Source organism: Alligator sinensis, unplaced genomic scaffold (genome assembly GCF_000455745.1).
Source record: "Alligator sinensis unplaced genomic scaffold, ASM45574v1 scaffold842_1, whole genome shotgun sequence".
Classification (NCBI taxonomy): Eukaryota; Metazoa; Chordata; order Crocodylia; family Alligatoridae; genus Alligator; species Alligator sinensis.
In genome coordinates this window covers 1132838-1157751 of record NW_005842295.1, presented here as the reverse complement: position 1 = coordinate 1157751, position 24914 = coordinate 1132838, and the positions used below count along the sequence as shown (strand labels likewise).

Below are 24914 nucleotides of genomic sequence, written 5' to 3'. Positions count from 1 at the left end.
CTGATGTCCTGTAGTAAGTAGGAGGGTGCTTTCCCCCCTTTTTAGATTGTAAAGGATTTGAAAATTTCTCCCATACTGAAAAGACAGCTAAGAGATTTTGCTAGTTCTGTTGTGTATACATGAGCACTGTTTATTAAAAGGCATCCCAGACCTCTAGAAACACTCTAGTTAGGTCCTTAACTCTTTAGCAATGGTAAATCAATTTTTCCCAATACTGACTGCTACACTGAAGGACTCATGATGCTTAGCATAAGGCAATTTCAACTTCAATAGTTAGCTTTTGCTAGGCAGAGTTTGTCACAAGCCATATGGACATCTGCATCTGACTTCATCAAGTTAGTTGGGAATATCTATTGCATTGTCAGGTCCGTGCCTTGGGAGGGCCGAGGAGCAGAGTGTTCAGCTGTGCTGGTGCTCTTAAATATCTTTGCCTTCTCATGTTCAGAAACCTCCGCTCTGACAGCAGGGCTTTGGATATTAGGCCCTTGTTTTGGGGTGCGAAGGTCCCTAAAGCCAGGCATACCTGTAAATATGGGTGAATCCAGGATTTTGTAAAGGGGAAGTGTAGGAGCAGCATTTGGTGCTTCAGGGGTGGTTGCACTCCCCCTCTTGCCCCCCCCCCCCTTTCCCCCCCCCCCCCCCCAAATGGGTGGGCAGACCATGCCATGGGAGAAGCAGCAGGGACCTTTTGTTTTCAGTTACCAAATCAAGTAAGAATCTCCCGCACTCTCAGCACCCCCTTCCCTTCCCTGGCTGCTATCCCAGGAATGGGGGATGCTCCAAAACTGCTCTTGCCTCATTCCAGCCAGGCTGCGCGGGAAGCCAAGCTCAGTCAGGGACAGCAACAGCAATGGCAGACAGTGTCAGGTGGGTTCCCCCCTCACAGCCTGCTCCCAGACTGGCAGGAAACAGGTAGGAAGGGGGAGTCCACGTTCCACCACCACTGTCCCTGGTTGAGTGTCTCCTCAGGCAGCCCAGCTGGACTAAGACAGAGGTGGCTCAAGAGCTCCCCCGACCCCTGGGTTAGATGGGGATGCAGCATGGGCAAGTAGGGAGGTGGGGAATAGGAGGGGGAGAGATGTGTCACTGAGAATGGAGGGGAAGGAAGGGGGTGACATTCTTACCTGATTTGGGGATTTTAAAAAGTCCCTGGCTACTGCTAACATGGTGTGGTCTGAAAAGAAAGAGAGAGGAGGGAGCCAGCTGCACCATTGCATCCCCTCTGGATCCACCCCTACCTGTAGATCACTAGCTGTATCTGTTCTAGCAAGTGTCCCTCTAGTGATGGAGGGAAAAGGTAAGTTTTTCCAGTCTTTTAAACTACATGCATTATGAGCTGACAAATCAAGACCTGATGCAGTTGAGAATATTTAATAGTGCCCTTATTATTGAAGGAAGATTTAAACTGTAAAAAGGCCACACGCTTGTTAAAAAGGAAGGAGGCTACTGAGGGACAGACATGTTATAACATGAAGTCTATGCTGCCCCCTTTTTTAGCTTCATCCTATCTTGTAGCATGGGGGACTGTGATGATTGTATAGAACCATAGACAGATGGAAGAAAAATGAGCTTGTGAAATGGCACTCCGGTGATCTGAGTTCACTTCCAAATTTTATCACAAACTTCTTGGGTGACCTTGGGTAAGTCAGTAGAGTGCTCTGTGCCTAAATTCCCCATCTGTAAAACAAGGTTAATAATAATATCTCACCTCATAAGGGTGCTGTGATATGCTCAAGTTATGCAATTATAGGATGATCCTATAATAACCAATTAAGTGCTCAGATAGAGAGGCCTGTTAACTACCAGTGAGTTCATTTCCCAGGCAGTTCAGGATTGTTTCCATAGCATATTTTCCAGTCTGAAAATTCCATCTTTTCCTTATGGAGACTTTGTAGCCTAATATGCCTCAATAGTGAAAATTCTCCCTAAATCTTTGCTTCTTTCGGTTAATCCTAAATGTGCCCCTCTTACAACACTGAATACCTCAATATCTTTGCTTTTCAAGAATTCATAGATTGCTGTCACAGCCCGCTCTTGTTTCTCATAGCCAGGCTATATCCTCTTTACCTCTTTTCATCTTTCCTCATCAGGCAGTTCATCTAGCACCATCAAAATGTTACATTGCTCTTCTCTGAAGACTTCTAGTTTATCAATACTTCTCAGGGCAGGTGTTATGTGGAAATGAACACAATGTTCCAAGGCCATGACACATCTGTACTGAGAAACATTCATACTAGTGGGCTCTGAACTATGTGTCTCTTTACAGACAACCCTAAAGTATATTGGCTGTGCTCTGACGAATTTTGGTTGCAAAATTAGCTTGTGAGAGCCATTGTAGCTAATAGAGCATTTTGGGACTGCTGTAATGTATAGTAGGGGCAATATTGCCTTCACCAGCAGGGCCAAAATGTAGGAAATGAAGAGACTGTTTAAAGCTACATTTCTCCTTCCCCTCCTTGAGTCCTGTGCAGAGTACAGCTTAGCTGAAATAGAGCATCCAGTCCAGCTTCTACAAGTTACTAACAGGATGCACTAGGACATGCTAACAGAGTCCCATTAATCTGAATATGAGTCATGCACCAGAGACATCCTGTTTTTTTATCAGAACAAAAATATCTCTATTGAGTGATGGCAAAAAGCCCTCATTTATTAAGTCATACTGTTAGAGGCTGACTGAAAACTGAGAAAGAAACACTGAAAGGTTAGGAATGAAGGGGCATGTAGCTACAGGGCCTGCCTATAGGGATGCACTCCTCCCTTTGTTGCCAACAGACTTGGAACAGAGCTGCAGGGTCCCTTTTGGGGAGAGGCTAAAGCCAACATCACAGCTAGATTCACAGAGACTTTAGGCTCCCTGGAAGGACTTCAACTGCACTTGATTCCTTGGTAGGAGTAGAGAAATTGGCCCTTTATATCTTATCTATGTCTTGTACATCTGTGCAACAATTGAGGCTTGAGCTGGTCTTCTGTGTCTCTCTTTGACACATAGAAGACTACAGAATACCAGGTCTTCTGACAGCATATGCTGTTTTGAGCTTTCATTTAATTGAAGATGAGGGCTCTTTGGTAGCTGTGCCACTTTCATGAATATAGTGTGAAGAACATAAATACTCGCTTCACAAAACTGCCACTGAATTAGCTGTGACTGCACTCCTTCAGTCAGTCAGCAGTAGATGGTCAAAAGCTGTTTTCTTTACTGGTCTATGCTCGGTATTGTAACTTTGGACTACCTTTGTTCTTTATGCTAATTTTCTCTGACTTGCTTATTTTTCGCAGCAGCTTTACATTCTATTATCTCATCAGATGAGATGTCATTTTGTTTGCCTGCTGATGAAATACCTTTCTTCCCCTAGAGGTTCACCTCCGCTACAGTGCTGGGGAAGAGTTAGCCTTTCCCTTTACTTCATGTTAGAATTTCCTGTAAACTTGAATAACTTTGCTTCCTATCATACTTTGATAACAGAAAATGAGTTTTCTTCTTCAAAACCCTTTGTGAAGACCTGAATTTAAAAAACATTATAGTGACCACTTCTGCGCAGGTAAGAGGGTAGATTAGGTGACCTAACAGGTTTGTTCCTTTTCCAACATCTGTGGTACCATGATCTCTATCTATGTCTGAGGGATAAACTGATTTCAATGCTATCAGTGGGAGTTGTCAGTATCCAGGTTCCTGAAAGACCTGGGCCTGAATTTCAGAGAGTGGATATATGGGAAACCCCATGGATATTATCACAAGTCAGAGTTTATTCAATTTGGGCTCATGGAATGAGAGCAATAGCATTTTTTGCAGCATGTTTATGCCACCCCTTGTGGTTGAGATCTTGCCGAGCTGTCACTTGGAACATAGTTTTTGCCAGTTCTTGGCTATGCTGTTTAATTTGGAGGCTGTCATATGACTGTTTGGGGTGATTGCTGCTGCCAGTTTCTACGAGTAGAGGTCTCTAGAGACCCATTTATGAAGAAAACAAGCTTACTTACCTGTAAGTGAAATTCTCTAGTTCTCTGAATATATTGCCTCCAGAGAGCTTCTCTCTCTGACCCTACTTCAAAGTGCTGTCTGGGCAGGTGGCCAGCGAATTGATGAAGAGGTATGAATAACTCCTTCTGGAGATGCTTTGGGAGCCCCCTCCTGGCTTCCTGGAGATAATACACCCTTTGAGGGCTACATGAATTTTGGCAGGCTTCTGAGCCACAAACCATGATGTAAGCTTTAATGAGTTGGAGATAATATATTCAGGGAATTTAAGTTATGTGTACCTTGTTCAGTGGGTTTTCTTTTCTCTGTGAAGTGCCTCCACCTACAATGGTTATCTAGTGCCATGGTCATTCTCCCCCTCCTATACTTATGTTCTCAGCTGGCTTTTTAAAGTAAAATATACCTTGTATAAATATATATACACTCAACAGTGTTGATGTCTCTATATACTAAAGGTGTTAGAACCATTTATGAATGTTATTGCATTTCCCTTGTCTTAACCATATCACATCTTAGATTGATGCATTGCTGAAAGACTTAATGCAGTTTTAAATATACAGAAAACATGTTTTACCTAGCATTCATCCTTGTAATATGTTCTAATGTTCAGGAATGCTAGATAAAACATGTTTAAAAGGTCCTTGACTTTCCCTTCAATGTTTTAGTAGGTGCAATAACTTGCAGGTACAAAACTCCTCTCAGTTAATGAGTTAATTAGCATATGCACAATGCTGGGCTAACATGGCTATACTACTTCCAGTTCTTGCTTGAGTAGCTTGAGTATCTCTGCCTGATACTGCTGGACCTTTTGTAGGTCTGGGCTTTGTTCGTTAACACTACACACATTTATTCCCGTAGCTTAAAATAGAACTCTGGAGCATTGGCTCCAAGTCTGGTTTTGAGTCAATACAGGTGGGTCATTCAGAACCTCATCCTTCTTAAGAACTGTCCTTCTATGCAGAAATATGCCCCTTTAAAATGAACTACAGTTGGCAAATCTCTATAGCAGCAAGGGTTTAAATGAGATAGAGGGTTTGACCTATTGCAGTAAACTGAAAGGAGTTTGGCTTCATGAAGAGTTCACTATAGATATATCACAGATTTCATTGAAACAAAAGCACTCTGCATAAACCTTTGGGCTTAGGGTCTCATTTGTAGCGATGAGTAATGTGTCCTTTAATAGCATTATGTACTATAAACAGTGTGAGGGAATAACTTGAATTCCTTAACTTTAACTGCTACCTATGGTTTTCAGCTCACAACATTAAACATCTTTACTTTCCAGTACGAGCCCTCTTTTGAAATGTCCTAGGCTTCTTTGAACTTGTTGTAAATTCAGAACACTAGTAAAAGTTCTCCAGGGTCAGTTTAGATAGGAAGATGCAAACTTAAAAAAAAGAAGACCTGCCCAGGAGAGATTACATAAGAATGTGTTTTACTGTAGTTAGAACTGCTCAACATGAAAGCTTACTAAGGAATACTTATACTAAAAATCGCTCAGACAGTCCTCTTGTGTTGCCATTTAGATCTATCATTCTGATTGATCACTATGTGGTTGGCTAATATTGAGCCTAATTTAACCCTATACACTCACACATCCATCTATTCTGTCTATTGTACCTGACATTCTACAAATTACTTACTCATGCAAATGACGACCTAAGGCAACCTTTTATGATATTCGTGTTTAATTATACAAATGGTTTTTGATAAATAAGATTATACATCCTTCCATATGTTTATTCACTCCTTGATGAAAGCAAAATTTAATTTTCATGCAGATTTGTTGGAGACTTTGTTTAATAAGTGCTGAGTTTTATGTAGTCTGCAGATCAGTCTGGTTTTGGGAAGCTGACAAAATCAGTAGGCACAGTTCGTAGAGACATGTAGTTCTTAATCAGGCCTAATTCAAGCTGTTAAATTTTGAGACCTTAGAGCTGAAGCTACTGTCTTTGTGCTTTGCCAATGAAGCAAATGTTCTTGCAAAAGTAAATGAATAAATTAGAGATTCTGACTTTAATAGGACACTCAGAAAAGTGTGGTTATCTTACAAGTTACAGAAAATGTTGTCAATTGATTGATTATATTAATAGAGTTAATAGAGTGATGTCTCCTTACAGCTTGCTTAAATAAATAAAGCCCTGTTCCTGTAATTAAATCAGTAAGCAGAATCAAAATCCCAATTGGAGCCAGGCTAATTTAACTGGGGCTTGGCATGGACACAGGGGTCTATTCAGCACCCAGGAGCTGTCTGTGTCCTGTGCATCACTGCTGTCCCCTGTGCCAAGTTGCCCTGTTATGCCTCTGTGTCTACTTGTGGGAGAACAATGGCAGAATTGCAGCCTGGGTCAGTATTTTCTGTTGGATAACATCAGAATTTGTATGTTCTGTGACTTGATGTTGAGCCTTATCCTGGGTATAATTTGGAAGCTCCTTTCTATACTGTATTGCCTGGCAAAAACAAAATTGCTCAGCCTTGCATGAACCTAATGAAAGAATACTTGCCCTGGATACAGTTTACTTGCCCTCCCTGATGACAATGGCAAAAAATGTTCTTGTTTCTCCACTAATGTATGAGCTTATTTCTACATGGAGGGTCTAGTGATATGCTGCACAATTGCCTTAAATTATAGCATAGTTTCTTCTTCTTCCAAACAGCCTCACCAAATCAGCACCACCCTGAAATGCTCAGTATTTACCAGGCTCAACCCCTTCATAAATTGCTCTTTGTTATGTGTTTTTTTTTTTTTTGAGGTATGGTCCATAAATTCTGCAGGCCGGGCTCCAAGCAGCTGGTCACGCTGTAGGACAGGCTCTGCCCCACCTGAAGGCCTTCATGCACCTAAGTTCCACACTGTGGCTTCTACCTTAGCTGTGGTAAACATCAGCCCACCTCTTAAACCAAATGGGATAGTTAGTCTCTACCGGCTGTTCTCTAACACCAGAGGCACTGAAGTGGTGGTGAGTATGAACCAAGCAAAATTTGTATTTCTAGTTGAACTCTGGATATGTTTAGACTTTTCAGTTCTATTTTTTGCTAGCTTTTTGTGTGCTTGTGCATTTGCATGTGCATGCAAGTGTGTGTTTTATTTCTGCTCTGCAATGCTTTCTTCTGGCTGAAAAAGGACTGGCACCGTACTTAGCTAAATCCTGTGCTTTCAAAAGAATTAACCTTGCCTCCAAAACCTTCATTATTTGGTAGCATACTGAAAAAAATGTGAGAAGAATCCCAGGCTGTGGTGGCCCTTAAAGGGAGCTATCTCTTCAGTTCAGTCTCAATAAACCAATTGGTTAGGCATGGAGTCTAGTCAGTCAGAAATCACTGAACTCTTAGTTAGTATGTTATAATGTTTTAAAATGACTTCTGTTCCCTCAGTTCAGTCTTGAGAGATGGTAACCCAGCAATTCCTACAATGGGAGGTTTCAAGGATTGCTAGCAAGACAGGTTTACCTGGTGTGACAGAACTAATACTTCATAAGGGTGTCCATCTGTCTCCAGCCATGCAATATGAGTTCCTTCCCTAACCTATCCTTGTCACTGCATCCAAAGGCATCAGGGGGAAAATATACTATATCAGGTGTTTGAGGATTTTCTTCTGTATCTGCTCCATTGAGCCCTCTGGTAACCGCCCTGCTATGTAGCCCAACTACAAGTATTAAAAGTGCTGTGCAGGTTTTTTTTATGGCCTGCCATATTCTATGCAGAAAAAGTAATCTAAATGAGGAATAAAGCCAAGCATGCTATCATCAACATTTAAGCAATGTGGGGAGCCAGGTGTTTTAAATAGTTACTACTGGGTTAAAAAAATTCCATGTTACCTTATTTGAAATGTATAACAAGCATTAGGAGGTCTGGGATCACGTGTATCTGTAAAAAATGCTGGGTGTATAGGGCACACACCTGAAACAAGTCATTTATTTATTTTTGGTTTGGGTTGTAACCACCACCAAGCATTTCAGTCCTTTGCTGCACCCAGGCTGTGGTGGCCCTTAAAGGGTGCCATCTCTTCAGTTCAGTCAGTCTCAATAAACCAATTGCTTAGGCAATGATCAGTGTTTGGAGTCTATGTTTCTGAAGTCAGTCAGGGAATCTGCAAGTTTGGGCTGCTGCAGTCTGGCTTTAATGTAGATTTGAGGAGCCTAATGATACTGCATAGCACAGAACTACTTGATAAGGATGAAGTTAGTAACAATTCAATCACTCGCTTAACCTTTGAGAGCCCTGAACATTGTAGAATTGGTGTTCTTCCATTGCTCATTGTGGGTGTAGGACAGGTTTAAGGCTCCCCGTCTTCCTGTTTCCCAAAGATTATTCTTAGACCGTACTAAGGGCACTTAAAATGTGAGCATCTGCACATTAAAGCTTATTAAGACATGCTAACTGCCCTCTGAGCATCTCAAAGTTATGGCACTTCAGGCAAGAGTTAACTCTGGACTATGCTACCCAAGTCATGTTAAGGTAACCTGAGTCTGCTCTATGGAGATAAAATGAGCAATTTGCAGTCCTCCAGCATCCCAGGATACACTGCTCTAAGCCCCCAACCCCTATCCAAATTAGAGATAGAGTCCTTGTGTCCTGGCTTCTAGCCATGCGCCTGTTCACCAGCTCTCTAGCGGCAAGTCTCTAGTGGTTGTGCAGGCAAAACAAAAAAAAAATAGTATAAACCATCAATGTGTGAATGCACACAGCATGTACTAACCTTTCTACAGATGAACTTTCTATGCTCACCGCACCTTTCTTCACTTAACTTTCTACAGATTTAGTGTGGCCTAAGTATAACATGTAAATTCACCGTAAGATACTAGTTTTGGAGTGAATCTCCTGCCTAGATTCACATCTAGGGAGATCTGCTGCCATTCTGTGGGTGTGGCTGAACAGCCAAGGTTGAGCTGCTGCAGTCTTGAGCGTTAGTAGGGCTGCAAAGCTGCTCTGTTTCTTCTCTGTGGGCTGGAACGAGGCTGAATCCAGCCATTGACAGAAAATCTCACATAATGTCACTGAGGCAAGAAATCCTCAGTGATCTGGGGGCAAAGTAGGGAGTGCTGAAGAATACCTCAAGACAGATCAGCAAGCCGGTGTAAAAATGCTACATGCCTATGAGTAAACTAAGATCCGTGTTATCAATATTCAGTTAAGGAAGTACCTCAGTGTCAAGTGCTGTACCCTTTGATTGCAGATGAGAATCAGAAGCCTTTGCTCACATCCCATTTGTCGTGACCATCTTCCTCAATAACTGTCCGCACAGTTATCTGTCAAAACTTAATGGCATTCATGTGTTAGGGTAGAATGTGTTGGATTTCTCCTTACCCAGGGCTCAGACTCTGAGCTTTTTCTTTCTTTTGCCTTACCACTCAGAATGTTTAATGAATATGTGCATTGTGCAGTACAAGGTACTCTAAAGTTCCCTCTTGCCTTTTGCAGTTGTCTGAAGGGACTGCCACCCAGCAAACAATACATGGCCTTAAACCTTTCACTACGTACTCTGTTGGTGTAGAGGCCTGCACCTGTTTCAACTGTTGCAGCAAAGGGCCAGTAGCTCAACTGACCACTCAGCCAGCTCCACCTTCAGAACAGCCCCCTCCACATATCCATACTGTAACCTCAAGAATGGCATCTTTCCAGTGGAGTGCACCTCAGTCACCCAATGGCATAATGAAAAGGTAAGAATCACAGTCTGGTTGAGAATTTCAACACCAGCAGGGTCAATTAGATGTACTATTTCCTTTAATATCACTTTTTTGGCCAAATCTGTTAGTGAGATTTGAGATCAAGGTCTATCTTGAGTTTTCCTTAATGTATTTGTAAATAATGATGCTGATATCCAAAGTAGCATAAGTTCATTTTGAATATAGTGCCTCAAATCTTAACTGCTGCTTGCTGTTCTCTAGCATTTGTCTCAAGGAAAATATTGCATGAGTAGAGGAACATTGCATTGCATGTTGACTGTCCCTTTTGATATACTGTTCAGGGAATTGATTCCAGAATCAAAAGCCCTCCACTAAGAACAGCCTACTTCTGACTTCCAGCCACTTCCTTAGAGAGGCTAGTAATGAAAGTCCTTTATTTCAAAGAGACAAAATGGCCAAGGAGTAATTTCTGAAATAGAGAGGATCTAGACCACAAGTGGTCTTGTTGATCAAAGTCAACATTTTCAATTAGGTTTGGAAGTAAATCTGTGGACAGCAAGCATCACCTTTTTTTTGTTTTGTTTTGTTTTTTCCTTTCCTCCCATACAGCAAGTCTACTCAAAAAGTTGTATCTTACTGAAGTAACTGGGTGCTTTGTTCTTAAATTTGGTGAGCAAAAGATCAAGCTCTAAGCAGGCACTATTCTGCACTACCTAAGGCTGCTACCTGTAGGTTTTCAAACCTTGGAAATACCTAGTAATATTCTGAATGTTTGAATTGTTGGTAGTAGTATGTAACCTGCCTTTACAAGCAGCATCTGTACCAAAGACCTGGAGGGTTGTCAACATAATACCCATCTTCAAAAAAGGGCTTCAGAGGTGATCTTGGGAACTACAGACCAATAAGTCTCATTTCTATCCTTGGCAAGTTGGTAGCATCTATAATAAAGAACAAAATCAGCAGTCACATGGACAAATTTGATCTGCTGTGAGAAGAGTCATTATGATTTTGTAAAAGGAAATCCTGTCTTGTGGAGTCCTTTGAGGATGGTAACAAGCATTTTGGCAAGGGGGATCCAGTTGATATAATAAATTTGGATTTTCCAACAGCTTTTGACAAGGGCCCTCACCCAGGCTCTTAAAAAAATTAAATTGCTGCAGGATTGGAGGAAAGGTTCTTTCTTGGATTGAAAGCTGTTTAAAATATAGGAAACAAATGCCTAAATGGTCATTTTCAGGATAGAGGAAAGCTGAAATTGGGATCCTACAGGGATCTGTTCTGGGCCCAGTTTTGTTCAGAATTTCCATAAATGACCATGGAAAGGGAGTGCCCAGTGAAATCTCAAAGTTTGCAGATGATATTAAATTATTCCAGGTAGTCAAACCCAGCCTCCTGGCAAAAATCTGCAGAAAAATCTCACTAAGTTAAATGAGCAGGCAGAAAAGAACTTCAGTCTTGACAAGTGCACGATATGCACATGAGGAAAAATAACCTCAACAATACGTACATAATCCTGGGCTCTGAATTAGCTTATAGATAGTTTCCTAAAAACATTGGCTCAATTCTCAGTGGCCACCAAAAAACCCAATAAAATGCTGGTAATCATTAAGAGAATAGAAAACAGAAGGGAAAACATCACCATGCAGCTATATAAATCCATGGTGTACCCATATCTTAAAAAGAATGTAGTAGAATTAGAAAAGGTACAGAAAGGGGCAACAAAGATGATCCAAGATACGGAGTAATAGCCAGTAGCCAGGCCTCCAGAAAACATGGGGAAAGTGTGCTACCTGATTGTTTGCTCAAATAAGACTCATCCAAATGTCAATCTCTTTCTCTCTAGCTATGAGCTCCACATGCACACTTATTGCCCTCCCTACTTAAAGTCAGTGGCAAAGACTTGCAGTCCTGGTCCAACTGAAGTGAAATATAAAGGGAAGGGTCAGAGTGCCAACGTGAGTGACCTTCAGCCGTACACAGCTTACAACCTGAGAGTGGTGTCCTACAATTCTGTGGGCAGCAGTGCTTCAGAATGGATCAGCTTTACTACCAAGAAGGAATGTGAGTATATGGGGACAGTAAGAAATTATCTTTCTAGTATGTGGGACTGTATAGGGTCAGAAAAATCATTAAGCCTATTCCCATCTATTTTAAAGAACTCATTATATCATTCCCACTAGCATCCTTCCTTAACCATCTCCAGTAATTATGCATCAGCCACCTGCTCCAGGGAAGTTAGCTCTGCTGTTTGATTGTTCTTACTGTTCAGTACTATTTTTGCACCATCTAGTCTAAACCTTTCCTTTCTCATTTCAAGCTCCTTGTCCTTCTACCTTTTATAGTCATGAAAGCTCTTCCTTTATTCATAGTGGGACATATTAAGTATGTGGAACATGTCCCCTTAAAGCAAATCAGACATTTGTACAGGGGGTTGGACTAGATGACCTTTTTGGTCCTTTCTCGTGCCATGGTTCCATCCTCATGATGCTATGATTGAATAAAAATAAATGTGCCTGGTCAGAATGTAGGCAAGGAAGAAAGGTTGGCACAAAGAAAGAGGAAAGCAGGACTTTTTGAGGGCACTGTGGTTTTCTTGGAGGGTCTGATCCTGTAGTTCTCATGGGAGTATCTCTCCCATTGAACATCACAGGAGTTTTGCCTGTTTTATATACGTGGAATTGGACCATTTTATAAAAAAAGAGAAGAATTCCTCATTATTATATGTTCAAACATTATACACATGGGGCTTACATAGCAAATAAATACACAGACATTATGTATTTAAGTTGATTTTACAATCAAACTAAGATATTAGTTGATTCTATAATCTAAACTGAATTTGCAGTAGTTTAACACAATCTTTTTTCCCCTGTAAATACAGGGTCATAGCCAAAATAGTGGAAAATGGATATAATAGGCAATTTGTCTCGGCAGTACATATGCTGGTTACCTGGCAAAGAATATTCTCTTGGCACACAATAGCCTCAAAATTTACTAAACCACATCTCTGAAAAATCCCTATTTCTACCACAAGCAAACTTTGTATGGAAGGTACTGAAATCTAAGCCACCAAATAAGACATTGTACAGTTTACTAACATATTGTAATTAAAGGGCTGACCTCTTGGGAAGTGCTCTATAGCCCTTATGTGGCATAATAATGACATTAAAGACAGAAATCACGCTCTCCTGCTCCAATAGCAGAAGGTCCTTCCACTGGAGTAAACAACATGTTTATCACAGGTGTGAAAGAGATGTGACCTCAGATTGCTGCAGAAGACCCTGTATAGATGCAATTGCTCCATCAAAATTGTGCTTTTATCAGTAGAGCTATATTTTGTGGGAGAGGAGGAGGAGATCTACTAAATTCATAGTCTAGCATTACTGCAATGGCCACATCCACATTTGGAACTCTTGATCAGTGACGTATATACAATCATACCTATTCTTTTATAACACAGTATACATTATTGTTTAGCAGTATAATGACTGTGATGAAGTACTGGTTTGATTCCAATAGAGAGCAGTAGTATCCACTAGTAAGTTATTAATTTAGGCTAGGTACAGATGTTGCACTTACACCAGTAAAAATTATTGGAAACTGGTACATACCCATAACCAAATAGAAGTTCGGCACACACAGACCAGTTTAAAGATGGCAAAACCTAATCTAAGATAGACCTGGATGCATATAGTTAAGCGACTTAGGTTATGTAACCCGGGCGGTATGTGGAAGGTACCCCCTCTTCAAATGGAAGGGATGTTAGCGGGCATTGGTGATGCACATGGGGTGGACATGTAACCCCTGAGATTGGCCATGCACCCCCTAGAAATGCCAGGCATGAAACTGGAAGTGCTGGGGGAAGTGTACCTCCGTTTTTGCAACTGGTGATTTCAGGCTCAGCAATCAGCCACTAGGGGACGCCCCCCCCCCCGGTCAGCAACCTGGTGACCCCCCAGACCTGGGAGGCAACAGGTGCCCATGTTAGTGGGAATGTATATGCTGTGGGGAGCATGGCTGCCTAACTATAAGCCAGCTCACCTCCTTCTCTCTACAGAGCCATAAACTTTCATACGTACATATACATAAATTAGGGCTGTGCGAAATTTCACCAGCAGTTTCATTTCGATGCTGTTTCAACTCGTTTCAACCTTGAAACAGCTAAATCAGAACAAAACAGAGAGCTTCGAAATAGCCTCGAAACAAAACAAAGCAAGTTGAAACATTTCAAAATTTTCAAAATGTTTTGAGTTTTGAAGCTCAAGCTGGGCTTGCCTGCAGGGAAACAGAAACTAAAGTAAGGAGAGGGAGGGGGAAGAGGGAGGAATGAGTGCTCTCATTATTGACTGTGTAGCTGGCCAGAGACTGTCATCCGTTCCTGAGGTCCCGTCCAATCCCAGTGCTCTGGGGGAGGGATGGAAAAAGTGCATAAAAGGCAGCATTGTTTGAACTGCCCTGCTTTCTGCCTTGGTGTCAGCTGAGTGAGGGTACACCTTCACACACACACAGTCACCCACCCATGTCACGAGTTCTGCCTGTCAGCAGCTAGAGGTGCAGGGCCCCAGAACCCAGACTCCCCCTGCACCTATCTCCTTGACAGCTGGAAGGTTTTGTGGCCACAACAGGGCCTAGCAGGCCTGCAGTTTTCACCTCTCTCTGTCCCAAGACGGACACAGTCCCACAAGCACCCATGTCACGAGTTTTGCCTGTCAGCAGCCTGAGGTGCAGGGCCCCAGAACTCAGAAGCCCCTGCACCTATATGCTTGAAAGCTGGCAGGCTTTGTGGCCTCAGCAGGGGCTAGCATGCATGCAGTTTTGGCCCCACTGTGGCTTAACATTTACATGTGACGTGAGTTTTTTGCTTTCAAGAATTTGAGGTGCAGTTTCCCTGAAGCCTCTGCACCTATCTCTGTGAAACTTGGCAGGCATCATGCCCTCAGAAGGGGCTACCATTCCTGCAAGTTTCGTCCAAATCAAAAATGACAGAGTTATAGACTGTTTTGAGGTTCCCCTTTATAGCCTATGGGTGAAATGTTGAAACCGTGTCGAAACAGTGAAACTGTTTTGGTGAAACAAAACAGAACAATGGTTTCGAATTGAAATGAAATTAAAAATGAAACACTGTTCCATCAAAATCTTGAAATGCAAGTCGAAATGGAAAGGTGCTGTTTCGTACAGCCCTAATATAAATGCTATTTACAGATATAAATTTACCCAGACAAAAAACTCAAATTAACCCTGAACTCAAGCATAGGCCTAATTCCCTGTGGCTTTCAGGTTAGCTAGCAGCCCCTGCCCCTCATCAGGGCCCTCCAGCCTGTAGGGCTGGGAGGCACTCAGTGATAAAATGGAGGTTAATCAACAGACTAATGACAAGAATAACAGGCAGTATATGCAATAAGGTTACATCAAATAAAATATACATAGCTAATGATAATCAATACAACCCAATGACAGGAATACCTGACAGTGATAGGACAATATATAACATACACAATAAGGTTACATCAAATAGAACACATATGCATAAAATAACCAATACAATAAACACAAATACAGGGTAACTGTAACACAATAATGAAGACACGGTAATAACAGAATCCCAGCAACATGAAAAAGAAACAGAGCCCAACAGTGGCACAGCAGCTGTTCCCAAAGAAGAAATAACAACCCAAGCAGGGACCCTGTCACCTAATAAAACACCATTACCCTCTGAAGGTTACTCAGCTAGGCAGGGCCCTAAACCAGGGAACCCCCCATAGCAAACAGGAGCCTTGGATCCCTCTTTATGTCCCAGGGCAAATTGTCTTCTTCCATCAGGAGCTTCGCCTCAGCTGTCCACAGTGGGGCCCCTTCCTCCCCTGTGGGAATCCCCTTCCTGGCTGACTCATGACTCCATGGCTTTTGAAGGGTTCGGCTTGTCTCCAGCAGCATGTTGGAGCAAAGCATACCCCCCCACGCCCCCCACTGGGATGTTTAACCCATGCCACTCCCAGCGAGAAGGCCCAAGCTGCCTTATGCAGCTCATCTGGCCCGTTGGCCCACTCTCTGCCCTGTGCACCACCCTGTGCACTGAAGGGGCACCTACCTTGGGCAGTGGGAAAAGGACTGCACTGCCTAGTGCAGCCCCAGTGTTCCTTCAGCTCTAGGGCCTTATGCACCACTTCATGCACCAATGGCCCAGCTCCTACCTTGTGCAAGATTGGGGATGCACGCTGCCTTATGCAGTTGCCAGGTCCCATTCAACTCTATCAGCCCAGTGTACCACTTTGTGCACCAAATGGGCGCTAGGCTCCTGCCTCATGCAGGGTTGGGGACCCGTACTGCCTCATGCTTCTGCTGTGGTCTCATCCACTCCCAGACTCTCCCTGCACCATTCTGTGCACCAGTCCATGCACTGAGGGCTCCCATTCCCGCCTAGTGCAGGGTTGGGGACCCACGCTTGCTCGTGCAGCTGCCATGGTCCCATCCAATCCCAGACCCTCTGTGCACCGACCTGTGCACTGTCGCCATGGCTCTCTCCACAGTCCCCACTGTGGGCATGGGCTCCAGCCACTGGCTGCTCCTGTCCAGCAAAGACATCTTCCAGGTGCTTTTGGGGCAACTGCTCTGCCCCGCTGGTCAGCAATACCAGCTCTTCATCAGCCCTCTTCATTGTCCCATGTCAAAGCCACCTGTGTGCTCAGCACATGGGCTTTTATTCCTTCTGGAGACTCTGCCTCCATTGGGAATGGACCAATCAGAAAGCTCAAGGGGTTAGTTCCCTTTTTGGTCGTCTCTTTTACCTCATCCCTGGGTCAAGGTGCGGCTGCCTTTTTTCTGCCTTCCCCTGATTGATGGGGAAGGAAAACTGCCTCTACTAATGAAGCCTGAGCCCTTTGGGCTCAAGCTGACGGTCCAGGTCTGGTGGTGAGCCCATCAGCCAGTCTGTCCCAGTTAAACTGGTCTTTCAAACTTCTGTATCAGATCCTGTGCTGACTTTGCAGCCCCCTGTTTCCTCCCCGTCACAAAGAGGCATGCTGGAACTCAGCTTGTGCTCAGCTGCTCTGTGTTGTCAGCCTCAAACAAGAAAGTTGGGGAGGAAGGGGAACATCTGTAGCTCAGTATTTTCCTATCTTTATACAGTGTCCCTAGGCAGGGGGAGATGCTCTGGAGAAGAAAGGATTAGGCCAGTCAGAGCTTTGGAGAATGGTAGACACCTGGCAGCAGGCACCCAGTGAGATTGCAGGAATTTGTCAAAATTTGCCATAGTTTGTCAAAGCTCCAAGGACCCCAATCCTTCCTTCTGCAGGGTGCCCCTTTCCCTGTTGCATGGCACAAGACTGCGGGCACCTGCTGCTGGGGGAGAGTGGAAGAGAGATTCCCAGCTCTGATCCTGCTCCCTGGTGTTGCACCAGCTCATGCAGGACCAGAGCTAGGCATGGCAGAGCAGGATTATCATGCCTGTGGCTGACATTGCTCTGGGAGGTGGGGGGAAGGGCTGCTTGGCCCAGGAGCCAATTAGGAGTGGCCTGGCAGGGAGAGCCTGCTGGGAAGTGTGCAGGAGCATCTCCCAACCTGGTGGCCTCTACCAGTGCAGGCAGCCCATGTGTCCCACCCCCACCAAAGGATGAATGTCTATTCTATTTGCTCCTGACTTAACCTAAGGCGCTTAAAGTAAAATGCAAGACTTAGACTGCTTCTGCCTCAGGCTTTTTGAATATCTGCATTTAGCCTTACTCAACAACAACCTCCTAAGCCACTAAAATATATGTCTTCACTGTCGCTCCTTGTGTCTCCTTCATTAGTAAGACCTGAAGCATTTCATTAAAAAAAGGAGACAATGGTTTATGGACATTCTTTGTTTTAAGTACAGTGCCAAAATCATGACAAATGAACATGTCTGTATTTAGGGACCAGTGCTTGATTATACACTAATGTACTACACTATTGATTGATTAGTCAGGGCGATGAATTATATGTGAATTGCTGTTTGTAAGGCTTTTTAACTATCTATGAAAATAAACTAATGGTTCAAGAAAAAGCTTTAAAACTGAATGGGTGCCAAAAGGACATAATTCACTTTCTAAGCAGTTTAGTTTGGAGAAAAATATATTAACTTCATCTAGCCTTTTGGGCTTGGTTGCTATAAATATTGATTTGATATGAAAAATAGCTTCCAACTATAGTTAATACTAAGATCCTTTACCTGTTAAACGGGGAGTAGGAATTAAACAAAATATGAGAAAATTACTCTACCATCTGAAAGATACTGAATAGTAGTGTATCCATTAGCTGGAACCTTGTATGCACATGGTGGTTTGGTAGGAAGGTCTTGGCTGGTTTTCATAGAAAAGTAGGGTTTGAAGGGACCTGAGATGGTCATCTAATTCAAGACCTGGTCAAGGAAGGATCGGCTCTATCTGAGGCATCCTAGACAAATGTTTGTCTAATCTAGTCTAAGGACACCTATACACATGCACTGAGGATGCTCTGACGTGCTGTAATTACAGCGTGTCACAGCAGACTCAATCGAGTCTGCTGGAATATGGTAATTACCGTACTCCAGCAGACTCTAACATCACATGTATCAGCATCCCTGCACTGAAAAACGGTGGTGGGGGTGCTTTAACTAAAGCTTTAATTAAAGCGCCCCTGCTGCCATTTCTTAGCACAGGGATACTGATACACATGACACACTGGGAGCTTTAATTAGAGCGGCTCTCAGAGATGCTTTAATTAAAGCAACCCGCTCCCCCACCCGGAGCATGTGTATAAACACCCCAAAACTTCAGAAAGTAACCTCACACACAGCTACCAGGCAGAATGCCTGACACATCAAAAATGCCTTTAACTTGCCACAGGTAAAGCAAGAGAACAAAGGCACTGTCAGTGTCCTACTACTGCAAGGACTGGAATTAATTTGTTATAATCTATGGAAGAGGACTGTTCCCTCCCTGCCCCATCCCATCCCTGCCCCCCACACACAGAGGATAGAAAAGGAACCCACACTCCCTGCCAATCTGTGGAGTAAATTTCTTCTTTCATTCCAAATGTGAAGATTAATGTGAATCTGAGTGGAGGAGCAAGTTCCTCCAGCAAAGAACCTCTGTTTTCTAAGTCCAAGCAGAACTATCAGTACTCCCCAGTCAAAATCTCCAGTCAAACTGGCCAGCACTCAGGGCTTCTGAGAAAGGTGAAAAAAACCCCATCTTACACTCATAGATTTCATAGACATTAGGGCTGGAAGGGACCTCGCGAGATCATCAGGTCCAGTCCTCTGCCCAGGGGGCAGGAAATCAGCTGAGGTCAGATCACCATAGCAAGATAAGCATTCAAGCATTTCTTAAAGGTATCCAGAGTAGGTGCTTGCACCACTTCTGGGGGGGAGTCTATTCCAGACTCTGGAGACTTGGTAAAGAAATTTTTCTTTATGTCCAGTCTAAAACGGTTTTCCAGCAGTTTGTGACTGTTAGACCTTGTCTTCCCTTGGAGTGCCCTAGTGAACAAAAGTTCTCCCAGTTCCTGATGCATACCTCTTATAGGCTGTCACCAAGTCACCCCTGAGCCTTTGCTTCTCCAGGCTGAAGAGTCCCATGGCTCTCACCCTCTCCTCATAAGGCCTGTTCTCTTGACCTCTAATTATGCACATGGCCCTCCTCTGGACTCTCTCAAAATTCTCCACATACTTTCTAAAGTGTGGAGCCCAGAACTGGATGCAGTACTCCAGCTATGGCCTCACCAAGGCTGAGTAAAGTGGGAAGATGGCTTCTTGGGTCTTGCTTGAGATGCATTGGTAGATGCAAGCCAGAGTTTTATAGGTAGGCTGGCCATAAGGACATCTGGGACACTTTTCCCCACATCCTGCCCTCCCAAGTCAGTGGTACTACTGCAGGCAGAGGTGGGGGGCAGGTTCACCAGGCACTTGGTTCACCAGGCTCACCAGACATATGGTTCACCATGGTTCACCAGGCACATGGGCGGGTGGGCAGACAATGGTGCCTAACTGCCCACCTGCCTGATGCTTTGTGCTGCTCTGCACCACTCTGCCTCCCCACTGGACTGCACCCCATTCCCATGTTTCTGGGATGCTTGTTTTAATTCTCACCAGCCAGCCTGAACTGGCCTTCAACATCCAAGACTGTCCTGGCTAAACCAGGACATATGGTCCCCCTCCCCATAAGCAACCTGGATGGGGAGGAAGAGAGGGAAATCCTTCCTGGCCCCATGTGACACCCATCAAAGCCCCCAAACATAGGATATCCATAACCAGATAATCTCTACTTATCACTGCAACTTTGGGACCGTAAACAACTCTATGCACACTAAGATAACCAAAATGACTCCAGTGGTTTTCACCAGTATAGATGAGAGACAAAAGCTCAACACAAGGAGTAACTCATATTCTGTCATGCAGAATATTTTTATGTCTTTGTATTACTTTTCTGCATACAATGGGAGGTGGTATACACTTGTACTAGACACATTTTGCCCAAACTTTTTGATACATGGGGTACATTTTTTTTCTGGATTAAAATTGGTGGCATACTTCACTCTCCAGTCCATAAACCAGATCTGGACCATAGGCCACATCATGCGTGCAGTGCTGCCAGCCAAGGTCCAATCCCTGCTTGCAGTGCTGTTGCAGCCAGGGCTTGATCCAGCCATGTGAAGCTGGCCTGGCAGGGGCCCCGTCCAGATCATTTTTCACAGCATACCCTTTGAGGATCACCGTACTAGACAGTGTAAGGCACATAGTAAGAAACAGCTCCCCCTGCTAATTTTCCTTGTAGGTTTTACTTGGAATGCAGATACAGTATGTTTCAGGATAGCTATCCATGGGCAGACTTTTTTTTCCCCCCTCTCTCTCTCCTGCTTTTCTCTGTATGTATGTGTTTGAGTGTGAGAGAGGACAGCCTGTATTCTTTAATGTATACACTCTATGTAAGTTAACGAGATGCCAACCATTTATAAACAAGTTCTTTCTTTTTCTGGCAGTGCCTCAATACAGAAGTCCATTTTCTGTTGCCAGCAATTTATCTATGGTCCACCTAGACTGGAGTTACACTTTCCTACTGAATGGGCAGCTAAAGGAGTATGTGTTAACTGAGGGCAAACAGCGTGTCTATAGTGGCTTTGACACCAAGCTGAATTTACCTAGGACATCTGACAAAAGTGAGTTTCTAGTTCCCATTTCTGTGTTCGTCTGATTGTATTAAATGCTTAATTTTTTAAAAGTTGTCCAAGAAATACATTATATTGAAATGTCTCAAAATTTGTGGGGGGTTCTCTGAAAACCTTGTATCATACATGTACCTTCTCCTGATATATGTTCTTCTTTGGGTATATGTTCTGTATATGTTCTTTCTCCTGATAAATGAATGCCCTTTCCTTTAGAATAAGGAAATCAGTTTTGTTTTTGGTGTCACTGAATATGAGAGGTATAGGGGGAAAACGGTAACCAGTTATGTTTCTGAAACATTTTTCTGTCTTCTTATGGGGGTGAGTAGAGATAGCCAGGGAACAGTGTGGAGTTGACCTCAATGATTTGATTATAGAACTTCCCCTCAAAAGTGAGGGTTGAAAAATTTTGGAAGGATCTGCCCTTAAATCCATGATACTCTTAAGGCTCGGTCTTGCAAGGCGGCAAATAGTCCAAAAACCATTTGACTAAGCACTCCAAATTAAGCAGATCAAGAGCCCAAAGCAGTCAATGGGACTATTCCTATGTTTAGATTCAAGTAGCTCTATAAGTTTTGCTGGATTGGGATAGAGCGCTTGGATCTTCCAGACCAAATCTTAAGTGTTGTGGGGATAAGTAAATGCACATCCACCTCAATACCCAGAGGTGTTTGAGATCCACCAGGAAAAAATGAGGCAAAAAGGAGGAGCCAGGAAACTAAAGGCCAGTTAGTGCCTCCTCAATGCCCAGGAAGTTACTGGAACATATCGTAAGGGAGTACATTTGAAAGTGTCTGGAGAAGGAAAGGCTGATCTCAAGCAGCCATCATGGATTTACTATGAACAAGTCATGCCAAACTAGATCTTCTTCAGCAAGATAACTAGTTTTGTGGATGAAAAGAATGTTATGGATATGCATATCTGGAGCCATGGGGGTTTGGCCTTCTTATGTAGCAAGGGACTTAGCCCTCTTCCTTGGATCTCTCAAGTATAATTTAACAACCCCTGCAGCATCAGGAGATTAGATAATGCATTATTTGTGGCCCGGTGGTTAGCTCACTGTACTGGGAATTAGGAGCTGAAGTTCCAACCTCTTGTGGGTGAGGGAAGCAAGGACCTGCACTTTCCACTTCTTAAGTGAGTGTCCTAATCACTAGACTATCAGGATAAACACGGAAGGGTCATTCACTGCTGTCACATCCATTTGGTTTCCCACAGGCAGGTATGGTGGTGCGATTCTATTTCTTTAGATGGCAAAATAGAATCTAAAAATGTATGCACATGCCAAGAAATGGCACTAACACCATTTCTCTGGGTAACTTCTGTTCAGGCACATGGAGTGAAAAAAGATACTGCCTAAAGGTTAAGTTACACATTACACTTAAACCACATTAAATCTGTGGCTTGTTAATCGGAGTTAAAGTTAAAACATATTGGGTGTGTCTATATGTGTATTAAGGCACTTTTTCTAATGTGCATTAAACTTCGTACGTCCAGTGTGAGGTACTAAAGAAATGTGTATTATGCTGCCTGAACGTGCATGGTTAAGTGACACTTAATGTGCAGTAACCTATTTTACTGAAAATTAATGTAATTGCATGTGTTTTTTACATGACTCTTTAATGCACAATAAAATAGGCTACTGCACATTAAAGCACACATGTAGATGTGCCCACTGTGAGTAGTCACACCTTAAGGGCTAATACTGTTTCTTGCGTACACACCTCTGATTTGTGACTAGAGGACTGGTGAGCATGAGTGTGGCTAGAAGCTAGGGTACCTGGGCTCTTGCTGGCTTCCTCCTCGCCCTATATATATCTATATAACATATATATCTATCTATATCTATCTGATAGATGGCCTAAGGTGATGGACATATACACCCTACCACCAGCTGCCCCGTGTGCGGGGAAGGGGGTGTGTGGGCATAGGTGATCTGGCTATGGTGGTCATGGCAGCATGGCACTCCCTCCTATGCTGGTTTCTGTCCACTGGACCATGGAAGCACTCCTGCCTGGAGCTGGTCTGGCCCAGCTGTAACCCTGTGCCCTGCACCCCCTGGGGTTGCAGAAATCTCGGGGGGCATGTGTCCCTCTCTGCTGCATTGCCTTGTCCTCCCGACCCCTCTTCACCACATTGCCTGTGCTCGCTGACCCCCTGATGTATAACCTGTGCCTCCCCCCGACTTCCCCAATGCATTGCTTGTGCCCCCTCTGCCCCTGCTCCCATAGATTTACTTAGAGGGAACTGTGGGAGCTGCTTTCCACCTCTCCTTGGCTGCCATGTGCATGTGCGTATGTACATGCTTGTGGCACCCCCTGCCTCCAATTGCCCATTTCCCCCACCCCCAAGCAGTCCCCTTGCAGGCTGGAACTCTGCTAGCCTGAGAGGGGAAACCCACAGTTTCCCACTTTTTTCTCCTTTAAAGAAGAAATATTACATTATTTTCCTCAGATTTGGGTCCCAGCAGTTCTCTTCCCAAGGGAGGCCAAGGCCTTCAGGCTCCCACGTACTCGGTGCCTATGGTTCTGGGCAAGTGTCCTAATCTCCAACTACTTTGGTACACTCTGTGACCTGGAAGATGGCATAGAGTGCACCCTCAGCAAGTCTGCAAATGACACCAAGCTGGGAGGAGTAGCAGATACACTGGAGGGTAGGGCTAGTATTCAGAGTGACCCAGACAAATTGGAGGGTTGGGCCAAAAAGAATCTCATGAAGTTCAATAAGGACAAGTGCAAAGTCCTGCACCCAGTGGAACAATCCCATGCAGTGGTACAGGCTGGGGGCTGGCTGACTGGGCAGCAGCTCTGCAAAAAAGGACCTGGGGTTATAGTGGACAATAAGCTGAATATGAGCCAGCAGTGTGCCCTTGTTGTCAAGAAGGCTAATGGCATACTGGGATACATTAATATTTGCGTTGTGAGCAGGTCAAGAGAAGTGAGTATTCCCCTCTATTCAGCACTGGTGAGGCCACATCTGAAGTACTGTGTTCAGTCTTGGGCCTCCCCACTACAGAAAAGATGTGGACAAATTGGAGAGAATCCAAAAGAGGGTGACAAAAATGGTTCAGGGGATGGAGGATATGACTTATGAGGAAAGATTGAGACAACTGGGGTTATTTAGTCTAGAAAAACAGAGACTGAAAGGGGACTTAATAGCAGCCTTCAACTACCTGAAGCCTGGGGGTTAGAAAGAGGATGAAACTAGACTGTTGTCAATCATGGCAGATAGATAACAGAACAAGGAGCAACAGTCTAACAGATATTAGGTTAGATATGAGGAAGAATTTTCTCACTATGAGGATAGTAAAACACTGGAACAGCTTTCCCAGAGAGGTGGCAGAAGCTCCATCCTTGGAGGTTTTCAGAACCTGACTAGACAATGCCTTGGCTGGGATGATCTAGTTGGGGATGGTCCTGCATTGAGCAGGGGGTTGGAGTAGGTGACCTCTCCCTTCCAACCATAACTTTCTATGACTGTACATATTCAGGAGCTTTTTGCTATTGGGTGCACACACACGTGCACACACGCCACACCATGCACATGCACACACACACGCACACACCCTCCCTCCCCCCCAGTCAAAAAACCTGCTAAAAAGCATGTCTCTTCTATCTTAGCATGGGTTAAATTCACCATTGGAATGAATGGAGAGACATTCATTGATCTCCTGCCTAACAAAGGATCTGTCTCTGGCAGCATCTAGGTGCCGTTCATTGAAAGAAATGGGAAAACTGCGTAGGTCTGCAGGGCAAAATAGAGAGTATATGTTGAGAACTATGGACTAAATCATTTTATTTCACCTGCTAGACTTACTAGACTTACTTGCTAGAGTTACTATAGGGAAGATTCTGTTGTACACAACTAGAATCAGGGAAACACTTTGCCTGCATAGACATGTAATTCACCTATATTTTCAGTGTGGTGCAAGTACATAGCTCGTCTAATTAGCCACATGGTTAGAGTATTTGGTTGCCCAATGGCTTAGCATCAACAGGAAGATGCTGTTTCTCCTACAGGTTTGCTGTCTTACGGTATGGGAGGTCAGTGTTTAAATCCATTCATTCATACAAGGCTTCAGTTGTACATTGGGTTGGACACTGACTAACTGCTCTGGACTTATTTACTGTTTCATAGGCAAAAGCAGATA

At 43.7% G+C, this 24914-nt stretch overlaps 1 protein-coding gene across 1 annotated transcript in view; it reads left to right on the top strand.

Moving 5' to 3' along the window:
• USH2A (usherin) overlaps positions 1 to 24914 on the top strand; it is a gene marked incomplete at its 5' end in the record, with an annotated part of 567922 nt that overhangs the window by 531740 nt on the left and 11268 nt on the right. Inside the window, 4 exons of the mRNA XM_025209559.1 lie at positions 6731 to 6937; positions 9399 to 9637; positions 11448 to 11665; positions 20582 to 20758. Coding sequence (XP_025065344.1) covers positions 6731 to 6937; positions 9399 to 9637; positions 11448 to 11665; positions 20582 to 20758 — 841 coding nt within the window. The remainder of the gene's footprint in view (positions 1 to 6730; positions 6938 to 9398; positions 9638 to 11447; positions 11666 to 20581; positions 20759 to 24914) is intronic.